The sequence below is a fragment of the Mobula hypostoma genome, chromosome 11, assembly GCF_963921235.1.
Source record: "Mobula hypostoma chromosome 11, sMobHyp1.1, whole genome shotgun sequence".
In the NCBI taxonomy this organism is placed as follows: Eukaryota; Metazoa; Chordata; class Chondrichthyes; order Myliobatiformes; family Myliobatidae; genus Mobula; species Mobula hypostoma.
This window is the reverse complement of record NC_086107.1, coordinates 96,656,624-96,683,211: the sequence shown is the minus strand read 5'-3', so window position 1 is coordinate 96,683,211 and position 26,588 is coordinate 96,656,624. Positions and strand designations below refer to the sequence as shown.

Sequence of the window (26,588 nt, the reverse complement as noted above, 5' to 3'; positions counted from 1 at the left end):
GTTTAAAAAAAAACGTGCTAGGTTTTCTAAAATTGACTCCTTCTACCTTAGGCCACGAACTTATCAATCACCCCTCGTATTTCTTCAAAGTAGGTGCCTACAGAAGGATTGGGCCGTCATCTCCACTTCGTGACGGGAAGAGGTTTTGGAAGCGTTGGTTCTTTAATCATGTTTATTCGGTATTTAACGTCTCTCACCTAGACCACGTAGGAGCTGGTGTAGGCACTCAACTCCTGTCTGTTCCACCATTTAAGCAGACCAAAGCTCGTCTCGACTCTACGTTCCCAGCTACCCCACGGCAACCTTTCAGCCTCTGGCTTATCAACAATTTATCTACTGCTTGTTTTCCCTTTCCCCTATCCGAGTCAGCACTGTCCACTAGTTTGTTTTTGAGTTGCGTATATTTCTAAACACACTTCATACCCAACACAGTGTCAGCAAGGATGTAATGCTGTATCAGGCAATGGTGAGGCCTCACTTGGAGAACTACCAGCAGTTTTGGGCCCCTTATTTAAGAAAGGATGTGCTGACATTGGAGAGGGTTCAAAAAATGATTCCAGGAATGAAAGGCTTATGATGTGAGCAGCAATCGAAGCCTCTGGGCCTGTACTCAGTGGAATTTTGGAGAATGAGAGGGGACCTTATTGAATGTTGAAAGGCCTAGATAGAGTGGATGTGAACAGGATGTTTCCTTTGGTGGGATGGGGGGGGGGGGGTCTACAGCCAGAGGGCACAGCTTCAAAATAGAGGGACATCCACTTAGAACAGAGATGAGGAGGAATTTCTTCATCCAGAGGGTGGTGAATCAGTGGAATTCGTTGCCACAGGCGACCATAGAGGCCAGGTCACTGGGTGCATTTAAGGTGGAGGTTGATAGGTTCTTGATTAGTCATGGCGTGAAAGTTGTGGCGAGAAGGCAGCAGAATGGAGTTGAGGGGGAAGTGGCAGAGCAGACTCAATGTGTTGAATGGCCTAATTCTGCCCCTATGTCTTATGGTCTTATCTGTGCTACGCCACTCCCGGATGCAGACTGTTTATTTGCCTCCTTTTTTGTTTCGCACCATCATCTTTGTCACTTAACTCCTCTTGGTCCTTCCTCTATCTCTGATATCCCCATGTTGTCTTCCTTCGGGGTTGTGTACTTGTTCCACCTGAGCATCCGCCAGTTCACCTCGCTAAGTGACAGCTGTCCATCACTGCAGACTGTGGCCCACACTGGCCAGTCCCGGTATGGGACTGGGCTGCTTGTTCATTTGGATAGTCTTTCTTGCCTGCACAATAGGTCCAGTTGAGTTGTTGGGCTCCTTTAATGCTACTCACCAACTTATGCACACTCCTTATTTCAATTCACCAGGTTGGCCTTGCACCCGGCCCGCTCAGCAGGCACCAGTGAATCCACGTGCAGCCCACAGAGAGGTAAGGAAGACCCCTTCGTAACGGCAGCGGTTTACATTTCCGTAGCATCTTTATCACAGAGATCAGTAGGTCATCCAAAGTAACACCATCACAAAGTATTTAAACGCTGGAGTGGGCCACATGGCTGCTCAGTCAGAAGCTGATCCACTGGTCGGTTGATGCTTGATCTCTGTTTGTGTCTAAAGATTTAATCGTCTCTGCCATTATTTACTCAATCCACTACTGGATAACGTGGAAAATTCCGGAGATCTCCAACCGCTACACAGGGAGATTTCTTCTCATCTCTCAACTGGGCAACTCTTTGAGTTAACATTATGCCCCTCCTCCACACACACACTTGGATTCTTGTTTTTTTTTATTATTTGTTCAATGCATCTACTTTTAACCTGCCTTCACATAGAGATTGCAGAAAGAAAGTTTATTTATTATACTGTGCATTATATTGTTCCAGAGCTTTGAGCCACACCACCCAGCAGTCCCTGACCATGGGACAAGTTACAATGACCAATTAAACTACCGACTGACCAATTAACCTACTGACCCAGTAGGTCTTTGGGCTGTGGGAGGAAACCAGAGCACTCGAGGAGAGCGTGCAAACAGGCAGCAATGGGAATTGAACCCGGGTCATCTACGCTACTGTGTTGCCCTAGTTCATTTCTCTGTGGGAGATAGCCTTGCTCTTGCCAGTTCAGTTTTGTTGTAGATTGGTTGTGGATTAGAGAGACACCCTTGGGATAGCCAGTTCGTAATTCATACATTTACAGTAATAAAGCCATTGCATTTTAATTTTAAATTAAGTAACTTTATGTCTGTTTTTCTATTTCAGTGGTTCCATCATGTTTCTATTAGTAATGAGTAGTAGGAGGAGGACATGAAACTTTGTGTTTTCTCCACTAGTTGGGAATGTGTGGGCACATGGCAAAGTGGTTAAGGCATTGGACTAGCGACCTGAAGGTCGTGAGTTCGAGCCCCAGCCACAACAGTGTCCTCGAGCAAGGCACTTAACCACACATTGCTCTGCGACGACACTGGCGCCAAGCTGTATGGGTCCTAATGACCTTCCCTTGGACAACATTGGTGTCGTGGAGAGGGGAGACTTGCAGCACGGGCAACTTCCATACAACCTTGCCCAGGCCTGTGCCCTGGAGAGTGAAGACTTTCCAGGCGCAGATCCATGGTCTCGCAAGACTAACGGATGCCTTTAGGAATGTCGTGTTAGTGTACTATTTACCTCAGCTCCCTTCCCTTAGACCCTGGGTAAAGAAAGCAAGACTGAAGGCTGATGATCAGACAAGTGGGAGTATAGTCCCTAGGCCTACTTGTCTTATTTTCCTGTGTCTAATACATTGAGTTAATTACACAAAATGCTGGAGGAACTCAGCAGGCCAGGCAGCAGCTATGAAAAAGAGTATCGTCAACTTTTGAGGCCAAGACGTCTCGCCAGTCCTGCCGAAGGGTTTTGGCCCAAAATGTCAGCTGTACTCTCTTCCATGGAAGCTGCCAGGTCAGGTGAGCTCCTCCAGCATTTTCTGTGCGTGTTGCTCGGATTTTCAGCATCTTCAGATTTTCTCTTGTTTGTGTTTATTAATGCTTATCTGCCTCTCTGACCAGAACCCTGCGGAGGACGAGATCCATTATGCCTCCATGAGTTTATCTCCTGCAGTGAATCGAAAGGATAGAGTGGAGTGTAACATGGTGTACGCCGAGGTCAGGCAGGACCATCTCTGAAGGAGTCCGGTCCCCCATTGAGGAGCTATCAAAGTGACTGAAGACAAGACCACAATCAATGCTATTGTTGCTTACAAGCGGCGGTAACACCGTCTTGATGGAGGTTAGAGCAATGCTTTGCAGGGTTTATTTATGGCTGAAGATGCCCTTTGCTTCTGCTCAAAAGTTAAGTCAGGCAAGGAACCAGAAAACTCGTCAGAAACTGGATATATTTATTCCAACTGAAGGCTGCCTCAGTTGTCTAATGGAAGATACAACCAACGTTTGCTAACAGATGCCAGCTGAACAGAAAATATGTACTGTATTGTCTTTTAGTTTTCATCATCTGCCCCATATTTCATACGTTCGCACAACACAGGCCATTCAGCCCTTAGAGTCTTTGCCAGCTTTCCGACCAACCCATTCTTCTCAACCCAGTGACTTCTCACCTGCACTGGGTGCAGTTTCCAGTCACCAAAGCTGCCACTCAGCACAGTTCTACGATGTGGGAAGAAACTGAAGCAGCTACGGGGGAAACCGGGTACATGGAAACTCCACACAACAGTGACTGAGGCCAGGATCACTGTCGCTGCACTACTGCCGCCCAGTAGTTTAGAAGAAACCATTACTTTGCAGACTTAAGGAAATGGAAGAAGGTTAGTCTAATAATTAAGTTACTCCAGAGAAAGGAAAAGATCTCTAGTCAGGTCAGTCACTAGGTGAAGTGATTCATTCAGCTCAGCGAGGTTTCTGATTTCACGCCCAGCCTGGGCACCTCCCTCCCCTTACATCCCACTGTCCCCAGGCTAGTGAATGAATGATCAGCCAATAATGATTCTCGATCGACGATAAGACATAGGAGCAGAATTAGGCCACTTGGCCCATTGAGTCTGCTCCCCCATTTCACCATGGCTAATTGGTTGTCCATCTGGACCCCATTTTCCTGCCTTTTGCCTGTAACCTTTGATGCAGAGTAAGCAAGAACCCATCAACCTCCACTTTAAATATATTCAATGAACCGGCCTCCACAGCCGTTTGTGGCAATGAATTTCACAGATTCACCACCATCTGGCTAAAGGAATTCCTCCTTATCTCTGTTCCAAATGATGTCTCTCTATTCTGAGGCTGTACCCTCTGGTCCTAAACTCCCCCACTATAGGAAACTTCCTCTCCACATCCACTCTATCTAGGCCTTTCAATAGTCAATAGGTTTCAATAAGACTCCCCCTCATTCTTCTAAACTCCAGTGAGTCCAGGCCCAGAGTCATCAAACACTCCTCATACATTAACCCTTTTATTCTCAGAATCATTCCCATGAACCTCCGCTGGACCCTGTCCAACGCCAGCACACCTTTTCTTAGATAAGGGGTCGAAAACTTCTCTCAGTACTCCAAATGTGATCTGACCAATGCCTTATAAAGCCTCAGAATCACACCCTTGCTCTTATATTCTAGTTCTCTTGAAATGAATGCTAATATTGCATTTATCTTCCCTACCAACGATTCAACGTGCAAGTTAACCTTTAGGGAATCCTGCACAAGGACTCCCAAGTCTCTTCGTAGCTCTGATTTTTGAATTGTCTCCCCGTTTAGAAAATAGTCTGTGCTTTTATTCCTTCTATCAAAGTGTATGATCAAACACTTCTTTGGCCAGTCTCCCAATCCATCCAAGCCCTTCTGTATACTCCCTGTTTCCTGAGCACCAGCTGCTCCTCCACCACCTACCTTTGTGTCATTTGCCCAGACACTACCCTGAAAGGTGTGTCGTTGCTGCCGATAACAGTGCTGGAAATGGACTATACTCAAATACTCCGGGGCCCAATGCTGTTTGAGAACAACCTTTATTGAGGATATGACCAGTGCCTTGTGGAGTCCAGAATTAGGATGCAGAACTTATTGTCCCATTTTCCTCTCAGGTGGGTCAATCGATACAAATGATACTTCCATCCATGTGGGCAGTTAGCAGAAAATCTGCCCCAATCCCTTCACTGGGCAGACAATTCAAAGCTTGTTGATAAATGCCCACAGAACAAGGAATGGGTCTGGAAATCTAAAATGTGTCAGGAAAAGAGACATTTCCTCTGGGTTTTTTAAAGTTTTTAAAAGTTACTCATGCAAACCCAAGGAATTTATCTATATAGTTTGTAAATGTTCAGAAATATATTTTTGTTAATATTTTTCATGTAAACGAGGCATAGTTATTGGAGTTTAGCTAGATGTACAGTACAATGAGACTTGTGTTTTCTTATGAGAAGAGTAAACATAAAATAAAATAAGATATACTACATGGACTCTTTGGCCGTCTTGTTACTGACTCTGCTGGAGTGAGGTGGTGGATAATGGCCAGTCCTACACCATCTGTGTTTTCATCTGATCAGATCCAGCTAGACAGTCCTACATGGTCAGCAATGAAAAAGTGCCTCCTTTCTGGAGGTAACGTGGAGTGTGGAGCATTTCACATTGACCCAGATCCCTGTGGAAAGTATCGTTAATGAGAGCAAATGTACACAAAGTAATTCACAACATGGCAGAATGTGCACTACTCCATAGCCACAAATGTTCTCCTCCAAGTTTAACAGCCGATTTGCAGCACATCTCTGAGTCTCCCTTTCGTGACATCTGAAAGAGACCAAATAAATGCCTTTTGAGACAAGCACGCACAAATCTCAGGTCACACTGACAATCCAGCTAGGAATATAAGAGATGAGTGCTTGAGTAGCTTCCTAATTTCACCACTCTTATTTCCCATTCAATAAAATGGTGGAACCTCTACCTCAACGTCAACACAAAACTGGATAAAATAGGAATTGTTGGAAATATTCAGCAGGCCAGTCAGCATCAATACAAAGGAAACGGCACGCCATGGAGCGTAGCGGCTAGCGCAGGCGCTTTACTGAGACAGTTAGAAGGTTGACAGGGTTCAATTCCCATCGCTGCCTGTAAGGAGTTTGTACGTTCTCCCGGTGACCGTGTGGGTTTCCTCCAGGTGCTCTGGTTTCCTCCCACAGTCCAAAGATGTGTAGGTTAGGGTTAGTCTGTTCAAAGTAAACTTGTTATCAAAGTACACCATTTAAGAGCCTCTTAGACAGGCAAAGGATGATGCAGGGTGGGTGACTATAGATAGTTAACAAATGCTGAAAGGCCTGGATAGAGTTGACAAGGGGAGGGCATTTCCAGTAATGGGAGAGTCAAGGGAGTCCCTTTAGAACAGAGATGAGGTGGAATTTCTTTACCTGGAGGCTGGTGAATCTGTGGAATTCATTGCCACAGTGACTGTGGAGGCGAAGCCATGGGGCATATTTAAAGTAGAGCTAGATAGGTTGTTGGTTAATAAGGGTGTCAGAGGTTACGGGGAGGAGGTAGAAAACAGGTTTGAGAGGGAAAAGACATGACTGAACGGCGGAGCAGATTTAGTAGGCTGAATGGCCTAGGCCCACTCCCGTGACTGATGGACCATGTGCACACGGATAGGACTAGGCATCATCAGCACTGGAGTGAAGTCCTGTACACCTGGTGTACTGTTCTATCTTACATTTTCAAAGAAACAGCAGTGGGAAAGGCCATTTGTCCCCTCAAAACTGCTCTACCTTGCAGTAAGATCCTTGCTGACCTAGCTCACCTTAATGACTTAACCCTATTTCCCCCAACCCCTCGAATAAACAAAGATCTATTGACCTCTGATCTGAATATAATCAATGACTAATCCTCCATGATAGAGAATTACAAAGATTCGCCAACCTTTGAGGGAAGAGATTTTTCTTCATTTCGGTTCTAAATTGCCTCCCCATTAATTTGAGATTGTGACTCCTGATTCTAGACTCCTTAATGGAGGGAAACGTCATTGTGGTAGAGCCCTCCATATCTCAATGTAATCATCTCCCCATTGCCTAACTTCTAGAGCAAGGGTTCCCAGCCTCTCTATGCCACAGACCCCTACCATTAACCGAGGTGCTAATAGACCCCAGGTTGGGAACCCCTGCTCTAGAAAATGGCCCCAGGCCTCTCAAGCTCTCCTCACATGACCTGTTATCTTCCATCAGACAAGAGTTTAACTGGACGATCAGAGGAGCAGTGCGGGGGTGAACAGAAGGAAAATGGGCAGAAATAAATCCCTCAGATGTAACCGTTTGTGACTGTTACAACCCAAACTGTTCAATTCTAACTGGAGCCTAACAGTGACAATTCAGAGGGGCCTGTTGACACTATAGAAACTGCAGGACAGTTCAGACACTTGAGGCTCTGAGCTGTGGGTAATATTGGCACACATATTTAGAAACTTCAGAACCAATGACCAGAGAGACCTCACTGGAGCTGTAATCTACATGGAGTTCACCCCATCCCAACCTCCTATAGACACTCTCCCCGCATAGAAAACCTCCAGCGTTTATAAACTAGCTTCCCCGTTTCTGAGAGGAGGAGAACCACAAAGAGATTCACTGATGAACAGGAACACTTACTGGGCTCAAACGGCAGGATCCAAGCTAACAAACGAAGCCAGCTCACCTTTCTGGGCAGGCACGTCATCTGCTAAAAAAGATTCGAGTACGATTTTTATTGAAGCTGCAAGGAACATTCGAAGGAAGTTTCAAAAAGGGCAGTGGGGAGATGGAAGGAAGTCAGTCCACCCTACTTGGGTTCCTAGAAGTCCCTGGGGATTTTGCCAGGCATGTGACGTACATTGGAGTCTGAGGTAGGTAGACACTTTCTAGAGCTTTGACCAGATGGAGGAGACAAAATATTTCCAGCCTCCTGCATTGTTGGATAAACGCTGTTTTCAGACCATCCATGGTCTTGGATCTGCTCCCTCAACATGAAACAGAGATGTCTGTGGCACCCTCAGACCTGGGTACAAAGTGCAAGCAAGGCAACTCCTAACACGTGGAATTTTTGGGCCATCAACTCCAGCAACGTACAGGCAGCACAGAAGGGGCCGATGCTGCTGTTCATGGTCCACTACATGCCTCCTCCCACTAGATTTCACTCAATTCTACCACTGAAGCTATCAATTCCTGACTCCCTTAGGTGCCACTTCGAGCTTCCCCTACTGACCACATCAGTTGTTTCACTCACTCACTCCCTTTGGTCGGCAGTCTACCTTCCCCATCAGTCTCCAGGTGGCAGAACTTCTCCTGCACCCTTCATCCGTACCTGAGAAACTCTATGGACCAGGAGCAGCCCATTCAACTCATTGTAGCCTCACTGGTGAAAAGAGTTACCCCACTTAATGCCACGAGCAGGAATTGCTCTCTGGCAGTGAATTTACAAGCACCATCATCCAATGGAAAAAGCCATTCGTCATCTCCCCGCTGATATCTCCACAATCACTTAGAGCTGTTATCTCTTGGGTTTTGGCCCAGTTAAAGGAAATATTTAATCTAGCTAGCCCCTCTTAACTTTATTCACCTCAGTTAACTCTGCACTCAATTTCCTCAATTCCAAAGACAACTATTGTCCCTCGTCCAATCTTCCCTACAGTGCAGGCAATATCCTTACGAATCCACTCTGAACCATCTCCGGTATAATTTTACTTTTCCTGTAGTCTGACTATTACTGTTAATTGTGTCACATGCCATTCTGCCCATCAAGATTATACTGGCTCTTGGAGCAAACTGATTCAGCAATATCTCTTGGAACCAATGCTCCCTGGTGCACCCATGATGTCTACCTTTATTGTCCTTTCAGCCACCTAGATCATGGACACTTCAAGTAACTAGCTAACCTATCAACCTGCACGTCTTTGGGATGAGGGAGGAGACCAGAGCAGCTGGGGGAAAGACATGGTCACAGGTAGAGCATGCAAACTCCACGCGGACAGTAACAGAGGTTGGACCTGAAATGGTGAGGCAGCAGCACGACCTGCTGTACCAGCGCATCTCTCACACAAAATCCCTGCTCTTACATTCAACGCCTTCATCAAGAAAGGACAGAACACGGTTCCATATGTCTGGTAAACCACCACGTTGACCTGTGCTGACACCTTCAAGGGGCTGTGGTGTACATTCCAAGATGACCCTATTGATGCACAGCACTCAGTATACTCCCATTTATTATATTATTACAATTTATTTTCAATCCCCAATGGTTTAAGGCCCCTAACTTTTTATAATCCACATCAATGATTTCATCTTTTATTCCAGGCATCTTTAAGTACAATTCCGTGCAAACATCTTAGACATAGATATATATAGCTAGGGCACCCAAGACTTTTGCACAGAACTGTGGTAATTTTATGTGTTGCTCTGTACTGCTGCCACAAAAAAAAAATCATGACTTGTGAGTGCTGATAAACCTGATTCTGGTATAGGTCTCTATTGTGGACGGAGAGTGGGAAATCGTGGTTTGGAAAGGGGGAAGGGAGAGGGGAGGGAGCAGGAGGGACCAGGGAGACATTCTGTGATGATCAATAATCCAATTGTATGGAATCAAATGACTTGCCTGGTGTCTCAGGGCTGGGTGTGTCTGCCCCTGCCCCTGCCCCTGGCACGCCTTCTCTGCCACCTGACCCACACCCCTCCTGCGGCACTCCACCATCACCATTCCCAACATCTTTTCCTCCTACTAGAGATTCGAGCTTGCTCTCCGCTCCCAGTTGACAAATATAGTGCATGCAAAAGTCTCAAGCACCTTCGCTACATACATGTGCCGAAGACTTTTGCACAGTATTGTAGGTTACAATTTGTTCAGAGATCAGTGAGTGGTTGATAGTGGCGAAGAAGCTAAAGACCAAAGCAACAGCCCGTAGCAACAGGGTGAGCAACTGCGACTCAATCTGGAGAAGGCGAGGAAATGCATTTCGAGAGCGCAAGGTGGTGAGGGAATGCAGACTAGTTGTACTGTAGGTGAGCAGAGGGGTCTGGCATTGTATGGTCACATTTACCTAGAGGTGACAGGGCAGAAAAGGCAGAGGAAGTAGTTTTCTTTAACACTCAAGGTACAAAAGAGACAGGTCAGGAAGTCAGGCTGGAGCTGCAGAAAACACATCAGTTTTACAGTAGTGCTCCGATCGCAAGGTTACCAGAAGAATGTGGTGGAGCTAGAGGTGTTTTACAAGGACTTTTCCCAGGGATGAGGAAGTTCCATTACGTTTGTCTCAGCAGGTGTCATTTTCTTAGAATAGCAGAAACCGAGGGGAGATTCAACCAAGATTTTTAAAACTATATGAGACATAGGTGGAACAAAGAGGAACCTGGTTTATTTAAGAGGAAGGCCAAAGAAATCAGGAAGTAGAAAGTTAAGGTAACTTATGGAGTCATACAGCACAGGAAGAGGCTTCCTCCCACCTCATCCATGCTGATGGTGAAGCCTGTATTCGGCCTGTGTCCTTGCACCCCTTTCCCATCCAAGTACCTTTTAACCATTGTCGTTGTACCCGCCTCCACCACCTCCTCTGGCAGCTCATTCCAGATATTCACCATTTTCTGTGTGAACACTTGCCCCTTGGGGGGGGGACGTGGAGGGAACCCAGAGTGATGGGAGTTAGGCGACAGTGTCTGCGTTGCTGGGTCCATGAATGGATGGTTCATTCTGTCACATGGTGGGCGGCGATGGCAGACCCAAATGCAAGACACAGACACTGAAGTACTAGGAACAGGACTTGACTAGAGTAGGGACGTGACAGGATACAGACAAGGAGCAGGGACAAGAACACAGACTTGGGCTAGGACATGGACTAGACAGGGAACCCAGACAAGGAACTATGAACTAGGAGCCTGGGCTTGGACTCTGAGCCAGAGACTGGACAAGGACCCAGAACCTGGGTCTTGCCTCGGGCTCGGACCCCAGAACTAGGCAAGGACATGATATGGCTACAGGACAGGACATGGCTGGTGTCTTGGATCTTGAGGCTTGAGGCTGGGGTCTTGGGTCTTGGGTCTTGAGGCTTGAGGCTGGGGTCTTGGGTCTTGAGGCTGGGGTCTTGGGTCTTGAGGCTTGAGGCTGGGGTCTTGGATCTTGAGGCTTGAGGCTTGAAGCTGAGGTCTTGGGTCTTGGATCTTGAGGCTTGAGGCTGGTGTCTTAGGTCTTGAGGCTTGCCCCTTAGATCTCCTTTAAATTCCTCCCCTCGCACCTTAAATCTATAGCTTCCAGTTCTAGATTCCCCTGTTCAGGGATAAAGCTCTGACTATCTACCCTATGTATACCCTATTTATAAACCTCTATAAAGGTCAGTCCTCAGCTCCGGTGAGAATAACCCCAACCTATCTAATCTCTCCTTATCTCCTGACCCCCATTCCAGGCAGTATCCTGGTGAACCTCTCCTGCATTCCCTATTGCTGCAGCATCTTTTCCATATGACACAGTACTCTAAGTGCACTCCCGTGTTTTGTGAAACTTCAACATGACAGCCCAACATTTATACTCAATGAACCAGCCTATGAAGCCAAGCCTACCAAATGCTGTCTTCACTCCCTTATATAACCATCTGGCCTCTTTTTAGGAGCTGTTAGGGCATATTCTGGACTTGGGTATATCGCAGAATAATAATTTCAGCAACCAATCTTTAGACCTGAACACAGACTGTAGATTAAATTTAAAATGTAGCCCTGTTCAATAGGTTTTTAGAGGTGAACAGGAGTTAATTGAGAAACAGACAATGCTGACTAACATTCATTTTGGGTGTCCGGAGTGTGGGTGCGAAGAAGGAGCTGTGAAAGTTATATGTAATTCAAAGGAAGCATTGTAGATACATTGTAACTACATTGTAACCTTTGATCTCTAGCATATAAAATTCCATGTAACACTGGGTCAAACAGGCCTCTCTAAAATGAGTGTGTCTCATTTTGTCGAATGAAAGACTGCTTTATATCTACCAGCTGCATCTCTCCAGTGACTTAATTCACCTTGTACACAACTCTTCTGACATTTACTCTGCATGTCCTACCATGCATCCTTAGACAATCTACTTCTCTAAGTCCTGCAAACTTACCAATCATCCCCCTACATTCTCACGTATATAAATTGTTAGGACATTTAATGAAGTGTGTGAGAACACAGAAAATAGAACAGTACATGTCAGGAACAGGCCCTTCAGCTGTGATGTAGTGTCCAACTAGTAATTAAAGTTCAAAGTAAACTTTTATCCAAGTAGATATATGTCACCATATACAATCCTAACACTTATTTTCTTGCAAGTATGCTCAATAAATAATGACCATAACAGAAGCAATGAAAGACCACCCAACTTGGGCATTCAACCACAGTGCTAAAGACAACAACCTGTGCAAATAAGAAGGAAGAAATAATAAGAATAAATAAATAAGCAAAAAATCAAAAATATCGAGGACATGAGATGAAGAGTCCTTGAAAGTGAGTCCATTGGTTGTGGGACCATTTCAATGATGGGGCAAGTGACGTTGAGTGAAGTTATCCCCTTTGGTTCAAGAGCCTGATGGTTGAGACCTAACTGATTAAATGCCTGAATGAACTAATCCTTTCTGCCTGCACTATATTCCCCCATTCTCTTCAATTCTCTTCACATGCATTTGCCTATCTATGAATCTCTTCAATACCTCTATCATATTTGCCTACAGTACCCTCCCTGCCACCTCATTCAAGGTACCCAACACTCCCTGTGTAAAGACAACTTGCCTCGCACAACTCCCTTGAAGTTGCCCCCCTCATCTTAAATGTAGACCCTCTACTACTAGACATTTCAACCCTGGGAAAAAGAAGCAGGCTGTATCTTTACCTATTTTGCTTTACTCTGATAATCATATAAACTTCTATCAGGTCTCCTCTCAGCCTCCAGCACTCCAGAGGAAACTACCCGACTTTATCCACTTTCTCCTGATAGCACATGCCCTCTAATCCAGGCAGCATCCTGGTAAAAAATCTTCCACACCCTCTCCAAAGTCTCTAAATACTTCATGTAATGGGGTGACCAGAACTGAGTGTGGTGCTTCAGATGTGGTCTAACCAGACTTTTCTACGGCTGGAATATGACTTCCCTTGAACTCATTGCCTTAACTACTAAAGGCAACAATGCCAAATGCCTTCTTTACCACCCTGACATGTTTTTAATAAAAAGGCTGTGGTGTCAGAGAGGGGTGGTGGTTGATCGGGTGATGTCAGGTTTGAAAGGTCGTTGGATGTATTGAAACATATGGGTGGAGGGGTGGGTGGAGGTACGTCTCTACTAAAGGAGGAGTAAGGCACTCCTTCCCTCTGCTAGCCTGCAGGTCACCCATGGGCAAGGTGTAGCACCCGCTTAGCCCCACGATCAGGGTCACGTGAAGCCATGGGAGCAGGTGGTGGACAGTTGTATGAGCAGCTGGTGCATATTGCAAGTCCTGGTTATGTGACCTCTGGCACCAGGTAGACAACCTCTGAAGAGTATTGACAATGGCTGGGGTCGCCCGTCTTGTAAAGGCACTGCCCAGAAGGCGATAGAAAACCACTTCTGTGGAAAAATTTGCCAAAGCAATCATGGTCAGGAAGACCATGATCACCCGCTTCATACGACATGGCACATAAAGATGATGGTGTGCTGTCGGACAGCAGCAGTAGTTGATTGGCTGGTGTCAGGTTGAAAGGTAATTGGACGCACTGAAACTCATGGACTGGGACACGGAAGGGGGAGTAGTCTTAATAGTCTTTTTTTCAGCTGATATGGACACAATGGGTCGGATGGGGCCCACCTGCATCACAGGTTGCATGATTTCCAACTTGCTGAGGCGCTGCAAAGTTGAGACTGCAGGATTGTTTCATAATCTCTGGAGAGGGAGAAAGTCACCCAGGTGTCTCAGCTCTGGCTACTCTCTGGAGCTGGAGATGGTCACCCAGGTGTCTCAGCTCTGGCTACTCTCTGGAGATGGGGATGGTCACCCAGGTGTCTCAGCTCTGGCTACTCTCTGGAGATGGAGATGGTCAGCCAGGTGTCTCAGGTGTCTCAGCTCTGGCTACTCTCTGGAGATGGAGATGGTCAGCCAGGTGTCTCAGGTGGTGGGGAGAGAGATAGGCTGCTTTGCCTTTGTAATGTCAGAAAGTTAAAGAGCCAGGGCTCTGCTCCAAACCTGGTCCTTGATGTCGCTAAGGAGCTCTACATACCAACTACTGCTCTGCATGGATGAGATAGGTGGTGATGCTCCCCCTGCTTTGGCCTAAGGCTGTCGGACATAAACCTGGCAGCATGTAATTTTCAATTGGGAAATGCCACAATCGCCAATCAATCAGAGGAAATAACTTCAGCCCCCATCACAGCTGAGCTGTGCATTTTTATGGTGGAACTGGAATAAGCTTGCTGAACCCAGAAACCTGCGTACTCCGATATCTGCTGCAGAAATCCCAAAATAATTTTGTTTCTTCAGTCACTTTGATGAACAGAATATAACTGTCAAATGATTGCAACATGATGTAATGTAGGAGAGGTAGGAGAGCTTTAGAGACAAACAACAGGAATTCTGCAAGTGCTGGAAATTCAAGCAACACACATCAAAGTTGTTGGTGAACGCAGCAGGCCAGGCAGCATCTGTAGGAAGAGGTACAGTCGACGTTTCAGGCCAAGACCCTTCGTCAGGACTAACTGAAGGAACAGTGAGTAAGGGATTTGAAAGTTGGAGGGGGAGGGGGAGATCCAAAATGATAGGAGAAGACAGGAGGGGGAGGGATAGAGCCAAGAGCTGGACAGGTGATAGGCAAAAGGGGATACGAGAGGATCATGGGACAGGAAGTCTGGGAAGAAAGACGGGGGGGGGGGACCCAGAGGATGGGCAAGAGGTATATTCAGAGGGATAGAGGGAGAAAAAGGAGAGTGAGAGAAAGAATGTGTGCATAAAAATAAGTAACAGATGGGGTACGAGGGGGAGGTGGGGCCTTAGCGGAAGTTAGAGAAGTCGATGTTCATGCCATCAGGTTGGAGGCTACCCAGACGGAATATAAGGTGTTGTTCCTCCAACCTGAGTGTGGCTTCATCTTTACAGTAGAGGAGGCCGTGGATAGACATGTCAGAATGGGAATGGGATGTGGAATTAAAATGTGTGGCCACTGGGAGATCCTGCTTTCTCTGGCGGACAGAGCGTAGATGTTCAGCAAAGCAGTCTCCCAGTCTGCGTCGGGTCTCGCCAATATATACAAGGCCACATCGGGAGCACCAGACGCAGTATATCACCCCAGCCGACTCACAGGTGAAGTGTTGCCTCACCTGGAAGGACTGTTTGGGGCCCTGAATGGTGGTAAGGGAGGAAGTGTAAGGGCATGTGTAGCACTTGTTCGGCTTACACGGATAAGTGCCAGGAGGGAGATCAGTGGGGAGGGATGGGGGGGATGAATGGACAAGGGAGTTGCGTAGGGAGCGATCCCTGCGGAATGCAGAGAGAGGGAGGGAGGGAAAGATGTGCTTAGTGGTGGGATCCCGTTGGAGGTGGCGGAAGTTACGGAGAATAATATGTTGGACCCGGAGGCTGGTGGGGTGGTAGGTGAGGACCAGGGGAACCCTATTCCTAGTGGGGTAGGAGGAAACGCCATCCCCTTCTCACAATTCCTCTGTCTCCGCCGCATCTGCTCTCAGGATGAGGCTTTTCATTCTAGGACGAGGGAGATGTCTTCCTTTTTTAAAGAAAGGGGCTTCCCTTCCTCCACTATCAACTCTGCTCTTAAACGCATCTCCCCCATTTCACGTACATCTGCTCTCACTCCATCCTCCCGCTACCCCACTAGGAATAGGGTTCCCCTGGTCCTCACCTACCACCCCACCAGCCTCCGGGTCCAACATATTATTCTCCGTAACTTCCGCCACCTCCAACAGGATCCCACCACTAAGCACATCTTTCCCTCCCTCCCTCTCTCTGCATTCCGCAGGGATCGCTCCCTACGCAACTCCCTTGTCCATTCATCCCCCCCATCCCTCCCCACTGATCTCCCTCCTGGCACTTATCCGTGTAAGCCGAACAAGTGCTACACATGCCCTTACACTTCCTCCCTTACCACCATTCAGGGCCCCAAACAGTCCTTCCAGGTGAGGCAACACTTCACCTGTGAGTCGGCTGGGGTGATATACTGCGTCCGGTGCTCCCGATGTGGCCTTGTATATATTGGCGAGACCCGATGCAGACTGGGAGACCGCTTTGCTGAACATCTACGCTCTGTCCGCCAGAGAAAGCAGGATCTCCCAGTGGCCACACATTTTAATTCCACATCCCATTCCCATTCTGACATGTCTATCCACGGCCTCCTCTACTGTAAAGATGAAGCCACACTCAGGTTGGAGGAACAACACCCTATATTCCGTCTGGGTAGCCTCCAACCTGATGGCATGAACATCGACTTCTCTAACTTCCGCTAAGGCCCCACCTCCCCCTCGTACCCCATCTGTTACTTATTTTTATGCACACATTCTTTCTCTCACTCTCCTTTTTCTCCCTCTGTCCCTCTGAATATACCTCTTGCCCATCCTCTGGGTCCCCCCCACCTTGTCTTTCTTCCCGGACCTCCTGTCCCATGATCCTCTCGTATCCCCTTTTGCCTATCACCTGTCCAGCTCTTGGCTCTATCCCTCCCCCTCCTGTCTTCTCCTATCATTTTGGATCTGCCCCTCCCCCTCCAACTTTCAAATTCCTTACTCACTCTTCCTTCAGTTAGTCCCGACGAAGGGTCTCGGCCTGAAACGTCGACTGCACCTCTTCCTAGAGAGCTTTTTTAGAGAGCTAGGCGCCAAATGCAGGCAGAAGCCTCCGGCTCATTGGGCTGGCATGGGCAAGTTGGGCCAAATGGCCTGCTTTCCTGCTGTATAATGTGGCCTTTCATATTCTTGATTTTGAGGGGCACGTGGCATGGTTGGCAGGGGCACTGCCTCACCGCTCCGGAGACTTGGATTTAATCCTGAACGCCGGTGCGGTCTGCGTGGAGTCTACACGGTTCCCCCAGCCCCACCTGCCGTGACCGCTGGTTGTCTCCCACACCCCAAAGGCATGCGTTGGTCGCGGTAAAATACATTGAGTGTTTGGGTCAGGGGTGGAATCTGATGGCAATATGGAGAGAATTTCTTTTTAATTAGATTAGAGTAGTCTTATTATAAGGGAATAGCTGATGCTTGGCAGTAACTTAGGACCACTTTCTATTTTGTATGAACCCATAATTTAACTGTATCGGTCTCTGCTGTTTCTTTGGCAGTGGATCAACTGCCTGGAGAAATGTTGGCCTGCTGCACGGGCAACAGCTTGCTCTCCGTATTATATCATCCTGGCTCGCGTATCAATTTCGACAGCTGGGGGCGCAATATGCATGGTTCACCCTAACCAACGGAGGGCCATCAATGCATTTGATTTTGACTGGTGAGGACCTAAACTATTCAGTGGTATGTTAAACAGGGTTAGTACTCCATTAACATGGTGTGCTGTAGGATGTTTCTGTGCTGGGTTAGTACTGACGGATACTTGACGAACATGACGTGTTGAAGGACAGTTCTGTGCAGTGTGACTCTGCAACTCCAGGGAGGGCAGGCAAGTGACCTACTCCTGCTCCCACTTCTTGGTGTCCTACACCCCTCACTTCCTGCAGTCTTGAAAACGTCAATTTTAAAAATTAAAATAAATGACCAAAATTCATTTTACCTATCCAAAATGATCTACAAATAAAAATCAAATTCTCCTCAGCCTAGCCATAAACACAATTCAGAAATCCATATGGCCATATGGGTGTAGCTGAGAAACAGGAAAGTATGACCACATTAAAGGGGTTATAATTATAGACCACCGAGTCAGCGAGAATTGGAGGAGGAAATCTGCAGAGAGATAGCAGGCAACTGCAGGAAACATAAAGTTGTGATAGTAAGGGATTTTAACTTTCCACATACTGATTGGGATTCCCATACTGTTTAGAGTTTATAAAATGTGTTCAGGAAAGTTTTCTAAATCAATATACAGAGGTACCAACTAGAGAGGATGCAATATTAGATCTCCTATTAGGAAACGAGTTAGGACAGGTGATGGAAGTGTGTGTAGGGGAACATTGTGGCTCCAGTGATCATAACACCATTAGTTTCAACTTGATCATGGATAAAGATAGATCTGGTCCTAGGGTTGAGGTTCTTAACTGGAAAAAAGCCAAATTTGAAGAAAGAGAAAGGATCTAAAAAGCGTGGATTGGGACAGGATGTTCTCTGGCAAGGATGTAATTGGTAAATGGGAGGCTTTCAAAGGAGAAATTTTGAGAGTGCGGAGTTTATATGTTCCTGTCAGGATTAAAGGCAAAGTGAATAGGAATAAGGAACCTTGGTTCTCGAGGGATTTTGGAACTCCAATAAAGAAGAAGAGAGAGATGTATGACATGTATGGGAAACAGGGAGCAAATAAGGTGCTTGAGGAGTATAAAAAGTGCAAAAAAAGTACTTAAGAAAGAAATCAGGAGGGCTAAAAGAAGACATGAGGTTGCTTTGGCAGTCAAGGTGAAGGATAATCCAAACAGCTTCTACAGGTATATTAAGAGCAAAAGGATAGTAAGGGATAAAATTGGTCCTCTTGAAGATCAGAGAGGTCGGCTATGTATGGAACCAAAAGAAATGGGGGAGACCTTAAATGGGTGTTTTGCGTCTGTATTTACTAAGGAAACTGGCATAGAGTCAATGGAAATAAGGCAAACAAGTGGTGAGGTCATGGAACCTATACAGATTGAGGAGGTGGAGGTGCTTGCTATCTTGAGGCAAATCAGAGTAGAATAATTCCCAGGACCTGACAGGGTGTTCCCTCGGACCTTGAAGGGGACTAGTGTTGAAATTGCAGGGCCCTTGGCAGATAGATTTAAAATGTCGCTGTCTACGGGTGAGGTGTCAGAGGATTGGAAAGTGGCTCATGTTGTTCCATTATTTAAAAAAGGTTCTAAAAGTAATCCAGGAAATTATAGGCCAGTAAGTTTGACGTTGGTAGTAGGTAAATTATTGGAAGGAGTACTAAGAGATAGGATCTACAAGCATTTGGATAAACAGGGACTTATTAGGGAGAGTCAACATGGTTTGTGCGTGGTAGGTCATGTTTAACCAATCTATTAGAGTTTTTCGAGGAGGTTACCAGGAAAGTGGATGAAGGGAAGGCAGTGGATGTTGTCTACATGGACTTCAGTAAGGCCTTTGACAAGGTCCCGCATGGGAGGTTAGTTACGAAGATTCAGTCACTAGGTATACATGGAGAGGCAGTAAATTGGATTAGACATTGGCTCAATGGAAGAAGCCAGAGAGTGGTAGTGGGGGATTGCTTCTCTGAGTGGAGGCCTGTGACTAGTGGTGTGCCACAGCGATCAGTGCTGGGTCCATTGTCATTTGTCATCTATATCAATGATCTGGATGATAATGTGGTAAATTAGATCAGCAAATTTGCTGATGACACAAAGATTGGAGGTGAAGTGGACAGTGAGGCAGGTTTTCAAAGCTTGCAGAGGAATTTGGACCAGCTGGAAAAATGGGCTGAAAGATGGCAGATGGAGTTTAATACAGACAAGTGTGAGGTATTGCACTTTAGAAGGACAAACCAAGGTAGAACATACAAGGTAAATGGTAGGGCACTGAGGAGTGCAGTACAACAGAGGGATCTGGGAATACAGACACAAAATTCACTATAAGTGGCGTCACAGGTAGATAGGGTCATAAAGAGAACTTCTGGTACATTGGCCTTTATAAATCAAAGTATTGAGTATAAGAGTTGGAATGTTACGGTGATGTTGTATAAGGCATTGGTGAGGCCGAATTTGGAGTATTGTGTGCAGTTTTGGTCACCAAATTACAGGAAGAATATTAATAAGGTTGAAAGAGTGCAGAGAAGGTTTACAAGGGTGTTGCCGGGACTTGAGAAACTAAGTTACAGGGAAAGATTGAATAGGTTAGGACTTTATTCCCTGGAGCGTAGAAGAATGAGGGAAGATTTGATAGAGGTATATAAAATTATGATGGGTATAGATAGAGTGAATGCAAGCAGGCTTTTTCCACCGAGGCTAGGGGAGAAAAAAACCAGAGGACATGGGTTAAGGGTGAAGGGGAGAAAGTTTAAAGGGAACATTGGGGGGGCTGCTTCTTCACACAGAGAGTGGTGGGAGTGTGGAATGAGCTGCCAGATGAAGTGGTAAATGCGGCTCACTTTTAACATTTAAGAAAACCTTGGACAGGTACATGGATGAGAGGTGTATGGAGGGATATCGTCCAGGTGCAGGTCAGTGGGACTAGGCAGAAAAATGGTTCAGCACAGCCAAGAAGGGCCAAAAGGCCTGTTTCTGTGCTATAATGTTCTATGGTTCCATCCATCTTTTTTCACTTTCCACATCTCTTTCTTTATCAACAGCTTTTGAATTTAGTTTTCTTTTAAACTTTGAAACTGTATACAATCAGATGGGACCTGATTTCCCCCTTTCCCACCTTTAGCAACACACACAAAATGTGAAGGAAGTCAGCAGATTAGGCAGTATCTATGGAAATGAATAGGGCGAAAACCTTCTTCAAGACCAGAAAGGAAGGGAGAAGATACCAGAATACAAAGGTGTGGGGAAGGGAAGCAGAATAGCCAGAAGGAGATAGGCGAAGCCAGGTGGGTGGGAAAGGTAAAGGTCTGGAGAGGAAGGAATCTGATAGGAGAGGAGAGTGGACCACAGGAGAAAGGGAAGGAGGAGGGGACCCGGGGAGGTGAGAAGAGGGAAGAGGCCAGAGTGGGGAATAAAAGAAGAGGGGAGGGGAAGGTTAAAAAAAATCCTGGAAGGAGAAATTGATATTCATACCATCAGGTTGGAGGCTACCCAGATGGAATAGAAGCTGTCGCTCCTACACCCTGAAAGTGGTCTCATCTTGGCACAAGAAGAGGCCATGGACCGACATGTCGGAATGGCAGTGGGAATCGGAATTAAAATGTTTGGCCAGTGGGATGATCTGCTTCTGGTGGGTGGAGCGGAGGTGCTCAACGAAGCAATCCCACAACTTACGATGGGTTTCACCAATGTAAAGGCCGCATTGGGAGCACCAGACACGATAGACAACCCCGGCAGACTCACAGGGCAAGTGTAGCCTCACCTAGAAGGACTGTTTGGGGCCCTGAATTGAGGTGAGGGAGGAGGTGAATAGACAAGTGTAGCACGTAGGCTGCTTGCAGGGATAAGTGCTGGGAGCGAGATTAGTCAGGAGGGACAAATGAACAAGGGAATCATGGAGGAAGCAATCCCTGTGGAGGGTGGAGGGTGGAGGGTGGAGGGTGGAGGGTGGAGGGTGGTAGGGGGGAAGGCCATAAAGATATATTTAGTGGCAGGAATCCTTTAGAGATGGCGGAGTTGTGGAGGATGATGTGGCAGATGCAGGGGCTCATGAGATGGTATGCAAGGATGAGGGAAACTATCACTGTTAAGATGGCGGGAAGATGGGGTGAGCACAGTTGTCGGGAAATGAAGGAGATGCGGGTGAGAGCAGCATCAATAATGGAGGAAGGGAACCTCCACTCTTTGAGGAGAGTGGGACATCTCTGATGTCCTGGAAAGGAAGGCTGCATCCTGGGAATGATGCAGCGGAGGCGAAGGAACTGAGAAAAGGGAATAGGATCTTTACAGGAGACAGGGTGTGAAGAGATAACTGTAGGAATCAGTTGACAGTTTGCCTCCAGAGATGGAAAGAGAGATAGATCGAGAAAGGGGAGGGAAGTGTCAGAAGTGGACCAAGTAAATTTAAGAACAGGATGGAAGCTGATGAAATTGATGAGCTCAGCATGGGTGCATCAATGCTGTCATCAATGTTGCAGAGGAAGAGTTGGAGAGCAGTACTGGCGAAGGCTTGGAACAAGGATTGTTCTGTGTAGCCGGTGAAGAGGCAGACATAGCTTGGCCCATGAAGGTCCCCATGGCTATCTCTCGAGTCTGGAGAAAGTGGGAGGAGCTGAAGGAAAAATTGTTGGGGGTGAGGACCAGTTCTGCCAAATGGAGGGTGGTGGTGATGGTGGGAGGGAGCCAGTGGTTGGTTCTTTTATTGAGAACGAAACAGAGAGCTTTCAGGCCTTCTGGGTGGGGGATTGAAGTGTATAGAGACTGAACATCCATGGTGAAAATGAGGCAGTCAGGGCCAGGGAACTGAAAGTTACTGAGAAGATCGAGGGCATGAGAGGTGACACAGGAGTGTGAGAGGTGCTGCCTGGTCTGAGCAAGATAGATCAAGACTGAACCAAGGGGGATAGAATGGAGTTGAGGTACGAGGACACGAATTCAGTGGGGCAGGAGCAGGCAGGGACAATAGGCCGGCCTGGACGGTGAGGTTTGTGGATTTTGAGTAGGAGGCAGGAGCGAGCAGTACGGAGCTAGGGAAATATGGGATTGGCAGCAGTGATGGGAGTTCTCCAGAGTGGATGAGGTCAGTGATGGACTCAGAGATGTGGTCCCCTTCAAGGGGTAGGTTTGAGGAGGAGTGTGAGAGGTGCTGCCTGATCTCAGCAAGACAGAGGTCAGTGCGCCACACTGCAACAGCACCCACTTAGTCTGCGGGTTTGATGGTAAGGTTGGGATCGGTCCTGAACCCTTTGTTACAGTCCACCTAAAGGTCTTCATGATGTCTGGTCAGGAGCCATCCTTCCAGAGTTTGCTACACTTAATACCAAGTTGCCTAACCTCGTTGAACCTTGTAACCTTTTAGTGTCATTTGGCAGAACTAAAGAGAATAAAATACTCACCACTTGGAGACTTGCTGAAATGTCTCCTGACAATGTAAACTGCCAGGAGCACCAATATAACCACAACAATAACCATCGGTATCGTCCATCTATGATGTGTTACACTCTCAGAAACTATGGCATTTTTATCAGTATCCAAGGGTTCTTCTGTAGAAATACAAAAATGTCCGTTGGTTATTGATATAAATACTGAAAACAAAAACCAATAAAAATGTTTGCATCATCTTTGTAGGCATGGAGAATACAATCAATAGTTCATAAAGTTATAAATTGCATTTAATGCTTCAAAGTTGCCAAAATGAGCAGCAGTTATGGGAAGTAACTTATGGACTCAGGCAGCAGTGACAGCCGCCCTTAAACAAATTTCAGAGCTACACACAAAATTATGAGAGGGTAAATGCAAGCAGACTTTTATCCACTGTCATTGGGTGAGACCAGGACTAGAGATCATGGGTTAAGGGTGAAAGGTGAGATGTTTAAGGGGGACATGAGGGCCAACATCTTCACTCAGAGGGTGGGGACGGTGTGGATTAAGCTGCCAGCGGAAATGGTGGAAGCGGGTTCAATTTCAGCATTTAAGAGAAATTTGGATAAGTACATGGACGAGAGGGCTACAGTTCTGGGTATATGCTGATGGAACTAGGCAGAATAATAGTTTGGCATGGTGTAGATGGGCCGAAGGGCCTGTTTCTGTCCTTTAGTGTTCTATGACAGAGGTAATGGGAAATGCAGATATAGAAATACTCTCCTGCTTTGTCATTCCTCTTCCCCATACAAAGGAAATTATTGGCATTAAAATCTCTTTCTTTCCTCCCCTTTCTGTAAGTGTATACCTCAGATAAGTATTATGTGGAGATTTGTGACAAGTATGATTATATGACATATACGTACAGTGTCTGAAATACATCTTGTGGAAATGTTTATTTGAAGATGAAATTCAATAAAAAATAAATTACCAAAAAAAATTCCTCTTGATCTTCATAAGTAATGATAATTTTTTAAATTCACTATTATATCTGGGGCAAATTCCTTTGGCTTTCAACTTCCAATTAAGTTAAACTAGTTATTCATTTACCCTTTTCCTTATTTCTGAATCCAGCCATTGGCTCTCTTCGCCTCCTGCTCCTGAAGCCATACACTTTTAACCTCCAGATTCATAATCTATACTGCAGCCTTCACACAGATTCGGTCTAATTGTACAGTTCACACTGAGCACCATGCACCCTAGACACAACTTCCACTGAATCTTGCACACTTGTTGTGTAAATCCTAAACAACACTGAGCTGGCAAGAGCAGGACTGTCTGCCGCAGTGAAATGGTCCCTTCAGCTAGGGCAGCACAGTAGCTTTACAGTGCAGGTGATACGGGGTCAATACCCGTCACTGCCTGTTTGTAGGTTCTCCCCGTGACCACATGGGTTTCCTCCAGGTGCTCCGGTTTCCTCCCACAATCCAAAGATGCACCGGTTGGCAAGTTAATTGATCATTGTAAATTGTCCCGTCAGTACTAGATTGAGGTAGGCTAGGATTAGGCTGGGCAGCATGGCTTGAAGGCCCGTGAGGGCCAATTCCACGCTGTATTTCAATAAATAAACAAAATGAAAGGAAGTATAAATCATTAAGTGAAAAATAGCTGCATTTATTTTATACTAACAAAATTCTGAGCAACGAAAAGAATGACCCGGAGACCTTTCTCTTTGTATAACATAGATGAACTTACCCCAACTCGGCAAGCTCTACAACTCATTCCCAAAGAAATCAAATGTCGAAAGGCCTCAGTAGGGTGGATGTGGAGGGGATGGTGAGGGGAGTCTAAGACCAGAGGACACAGCCTCAGAACAGAAGGACACCATTTTAGAACAGAGATGAGGAGGAATTTCTTTAGCTAAGCGTGTGAATATGTGCAATTCATTGCCACAGGCTGCTATGGAGGCCAAGTCATCGGCTATATTTGAAGTTGATAAGTTTTTGATTAGTTAGGGCATGAAGGGATATGGGGAGAAGGCAGGAGAGTGGGGCTGAGAGGGAAAATGGAGCAGTCACGGTGAAATGGCAGACTCGATGGGCCAAATGGCCTAATTCTGCTCCTATATCTTGTGGTTTTAAATGACAATCAAGAGAGGAAAAAAAATAAAGAAACCCTGCAGATGTCGGAAATCTGAAACAAAATCAGAAAATGCTGAAAATGCTTGTAAAATGCAAGGAGAGGACCAAATGTTTCCGGTGAAAACCCTTAATAAAATCCAGCAGGGTTCAAAGCCTAGGCGCCAGAGGTCTGCAATCACTGCCAGAAACTGTAAATGTAGTAAGTTGTTTTTTTTAAAAAGTTTTGTAATGAACACAGGATCAAATTCCCTGCTGAAGTCCCCGCAAGGACAAATGATTTTGACTGCAGCTGGAACTGGTTAAAGAATTCGGCACTGCTTTGGCATGGATTGTGAAATCGGAACTCCGCAAATTAACAAACTAAAGCAGGAACATGATTATCATCGCAGTGAAAATAAAACAAAATGAAATCTGCAAACGCTAGAAATCTAAAATTAAAACGGAAAATGGATAGTATGGTAAGCACTGCAGTTATTGTAACCCTGTTACAATGACAATGATCCAGTGAAATTCCTCTGCTATCTGTATGAAATACGTACATCCTCCCATGACTGTGTTGATTTCCTCTGGGTGCTCCAGCTTCCTCTCGCATCCCAACAACATTTGGATTAATAGGTTAACCAGTCATATGGGTGAAACTGAACGGCACGAGCTCGTTAGGCAGGAAAGATCTGTTACTGTGTTGTATCTCTAAAACAACTAATGCTCAAAAATCTCAGCAGGTCAGAGCACATCTGTGCAAAGAGAAACAGAGTCAACGTTTTTGGTAGGGCCCTGAAACTTTCCAACAAACGCACTAAGCTTGTCATCTATATTTCGTTTGTTAGGTGCTGTCATATGACATCATCATTATGTGCCGTGCCATATGACATCATCATTATGCACCATGCCATATGACTTCACCATTATGTGTTGTGTCATACGATGTGGGCGATTGTGGTCTTTAACCATATAACCATATAACAATTACAGCACAGAAACAGGGCATCTCGGCCCTTCTAGTCCGTGCCGAACTCTTACTCTCACCTAATCCCACCGACCTGCACTCAGCCCATAACCCTCCATTCGTTTCCTGTCCATATATCGATCCAATTTAACTTTAAACAACAACATCGAACCTGCCTCAACCACTTCTGCTGGAAGCTCGTTCCACACAGCTACCACTCTCTGAGTAAAGAAGTTCCCCCTCATGTTACCCCTAAACTTTTGCCCTTTAACTCTCAACTCATGTCCTCTTGTTTGAATCTCCCCCACTCTCAATGGAAAAAGCCTATCCACGTTAACTCTATCTATCCCCCTCATAATTTTAAATACCTCTATCAAGTCCCCCTTCAACCTTCTACATTCGAAAGAATAAAGACCCAACTTGTTCAACCTTTCTCTGTAACTTAGGTGATGAAACCCAGGTAACATTCTAGTAAATCTTCTCTGTATTCTCTCTAATTTGTTGACATCTTTCCTATAATTCGGTGACCAAAACTGTACACAATACAGTACTCCAAATTTGGCCTCACCAATGCCTTGTACGATTTCAACATTACATCCCAACTCCTATACTCAATGCTCTGATTTATAAAGGCCAGCATACCAAAAGCTTTCTTCACCACCCTATCCACATGAGATTCCACCTTCAGGGAACTATGCACCATTATTCCTAGATCCCTCTGTTCTACTGCATTCTTCAATGCCCTACCATATACCATGTATGTCCTATTTTGATTAGTCCTACCAAAATGTAGCACCTCACATTTAT

At 46.0% G+C, this 26,588-nt stretch overlaps 2 protein-coding genes across 8 annotated transcripts in view; one reads left to right on the top strand and one right to left on the bottom strand.

Annotated features, from left to right (window-relative positions):
* Window positions 1-3,162, top strand: part of LOC134354366 (T-cell surface glycoprotein CD8 beta chain-like) — a 31,782-nt gene extending 28,620 nt beyond the window's left edge. For all 3 annotated transcript variants that reach the window (XM_063063324.1, XM_063063326.1, XM_063063325.1), the window contains 2 exons: window positions 1,355-1,416; window positions 3,028-3,162. In XM_063063324.1, the coding sequence (XP_062919394.1) occupies window positions 1,355-1,416; window positions 3,028-3,144 (179 nt within the window). In that variant the 3' untranslated portion in view covers window positions 3,145-3,162. The remainder of the gene's footprint in view (window positions 1-1,354; window positions 1,417-3,027) is intronic.
* Window positions 3,163-3,220: 58 nt separating this feature from the next.
* LOC134354365 (ICOS ligand-like) overlaps window positions 3,221-26,588 on the bottom strand; it is a 64,437-nt gene continuing 41,069 nt past the window's right edge. Inside the window, exons 6-8 of one of the 5 annotated variants that reach the window (XM_063063322.1) lie at window positions 22,730-22,876; window positions 7,580-7,649; window positions 3,221-5,741 (exon numbers count right to left, since the gene is read on the bottom strand). In XM_063063322.1, coding sequence (XP_062919392.1) covers window positions 7,585-7,649; window positions 22,730-22,876 — 212 coding nt within the window. In that variant the 3' untranslated portion in view covers window positions 3,221-5,741; window positions 7,580-7,584. The remainder of the gene's footprint in view (window positions 5,742-7,579; window positions 7,650-22,729; window positions 22,877-26,588) is intronic. The other 4 variants (XM_063063323.1, XM_063063320.1, XM_063063319.1 and 1 more) reach the window with 4 other exon arrangements.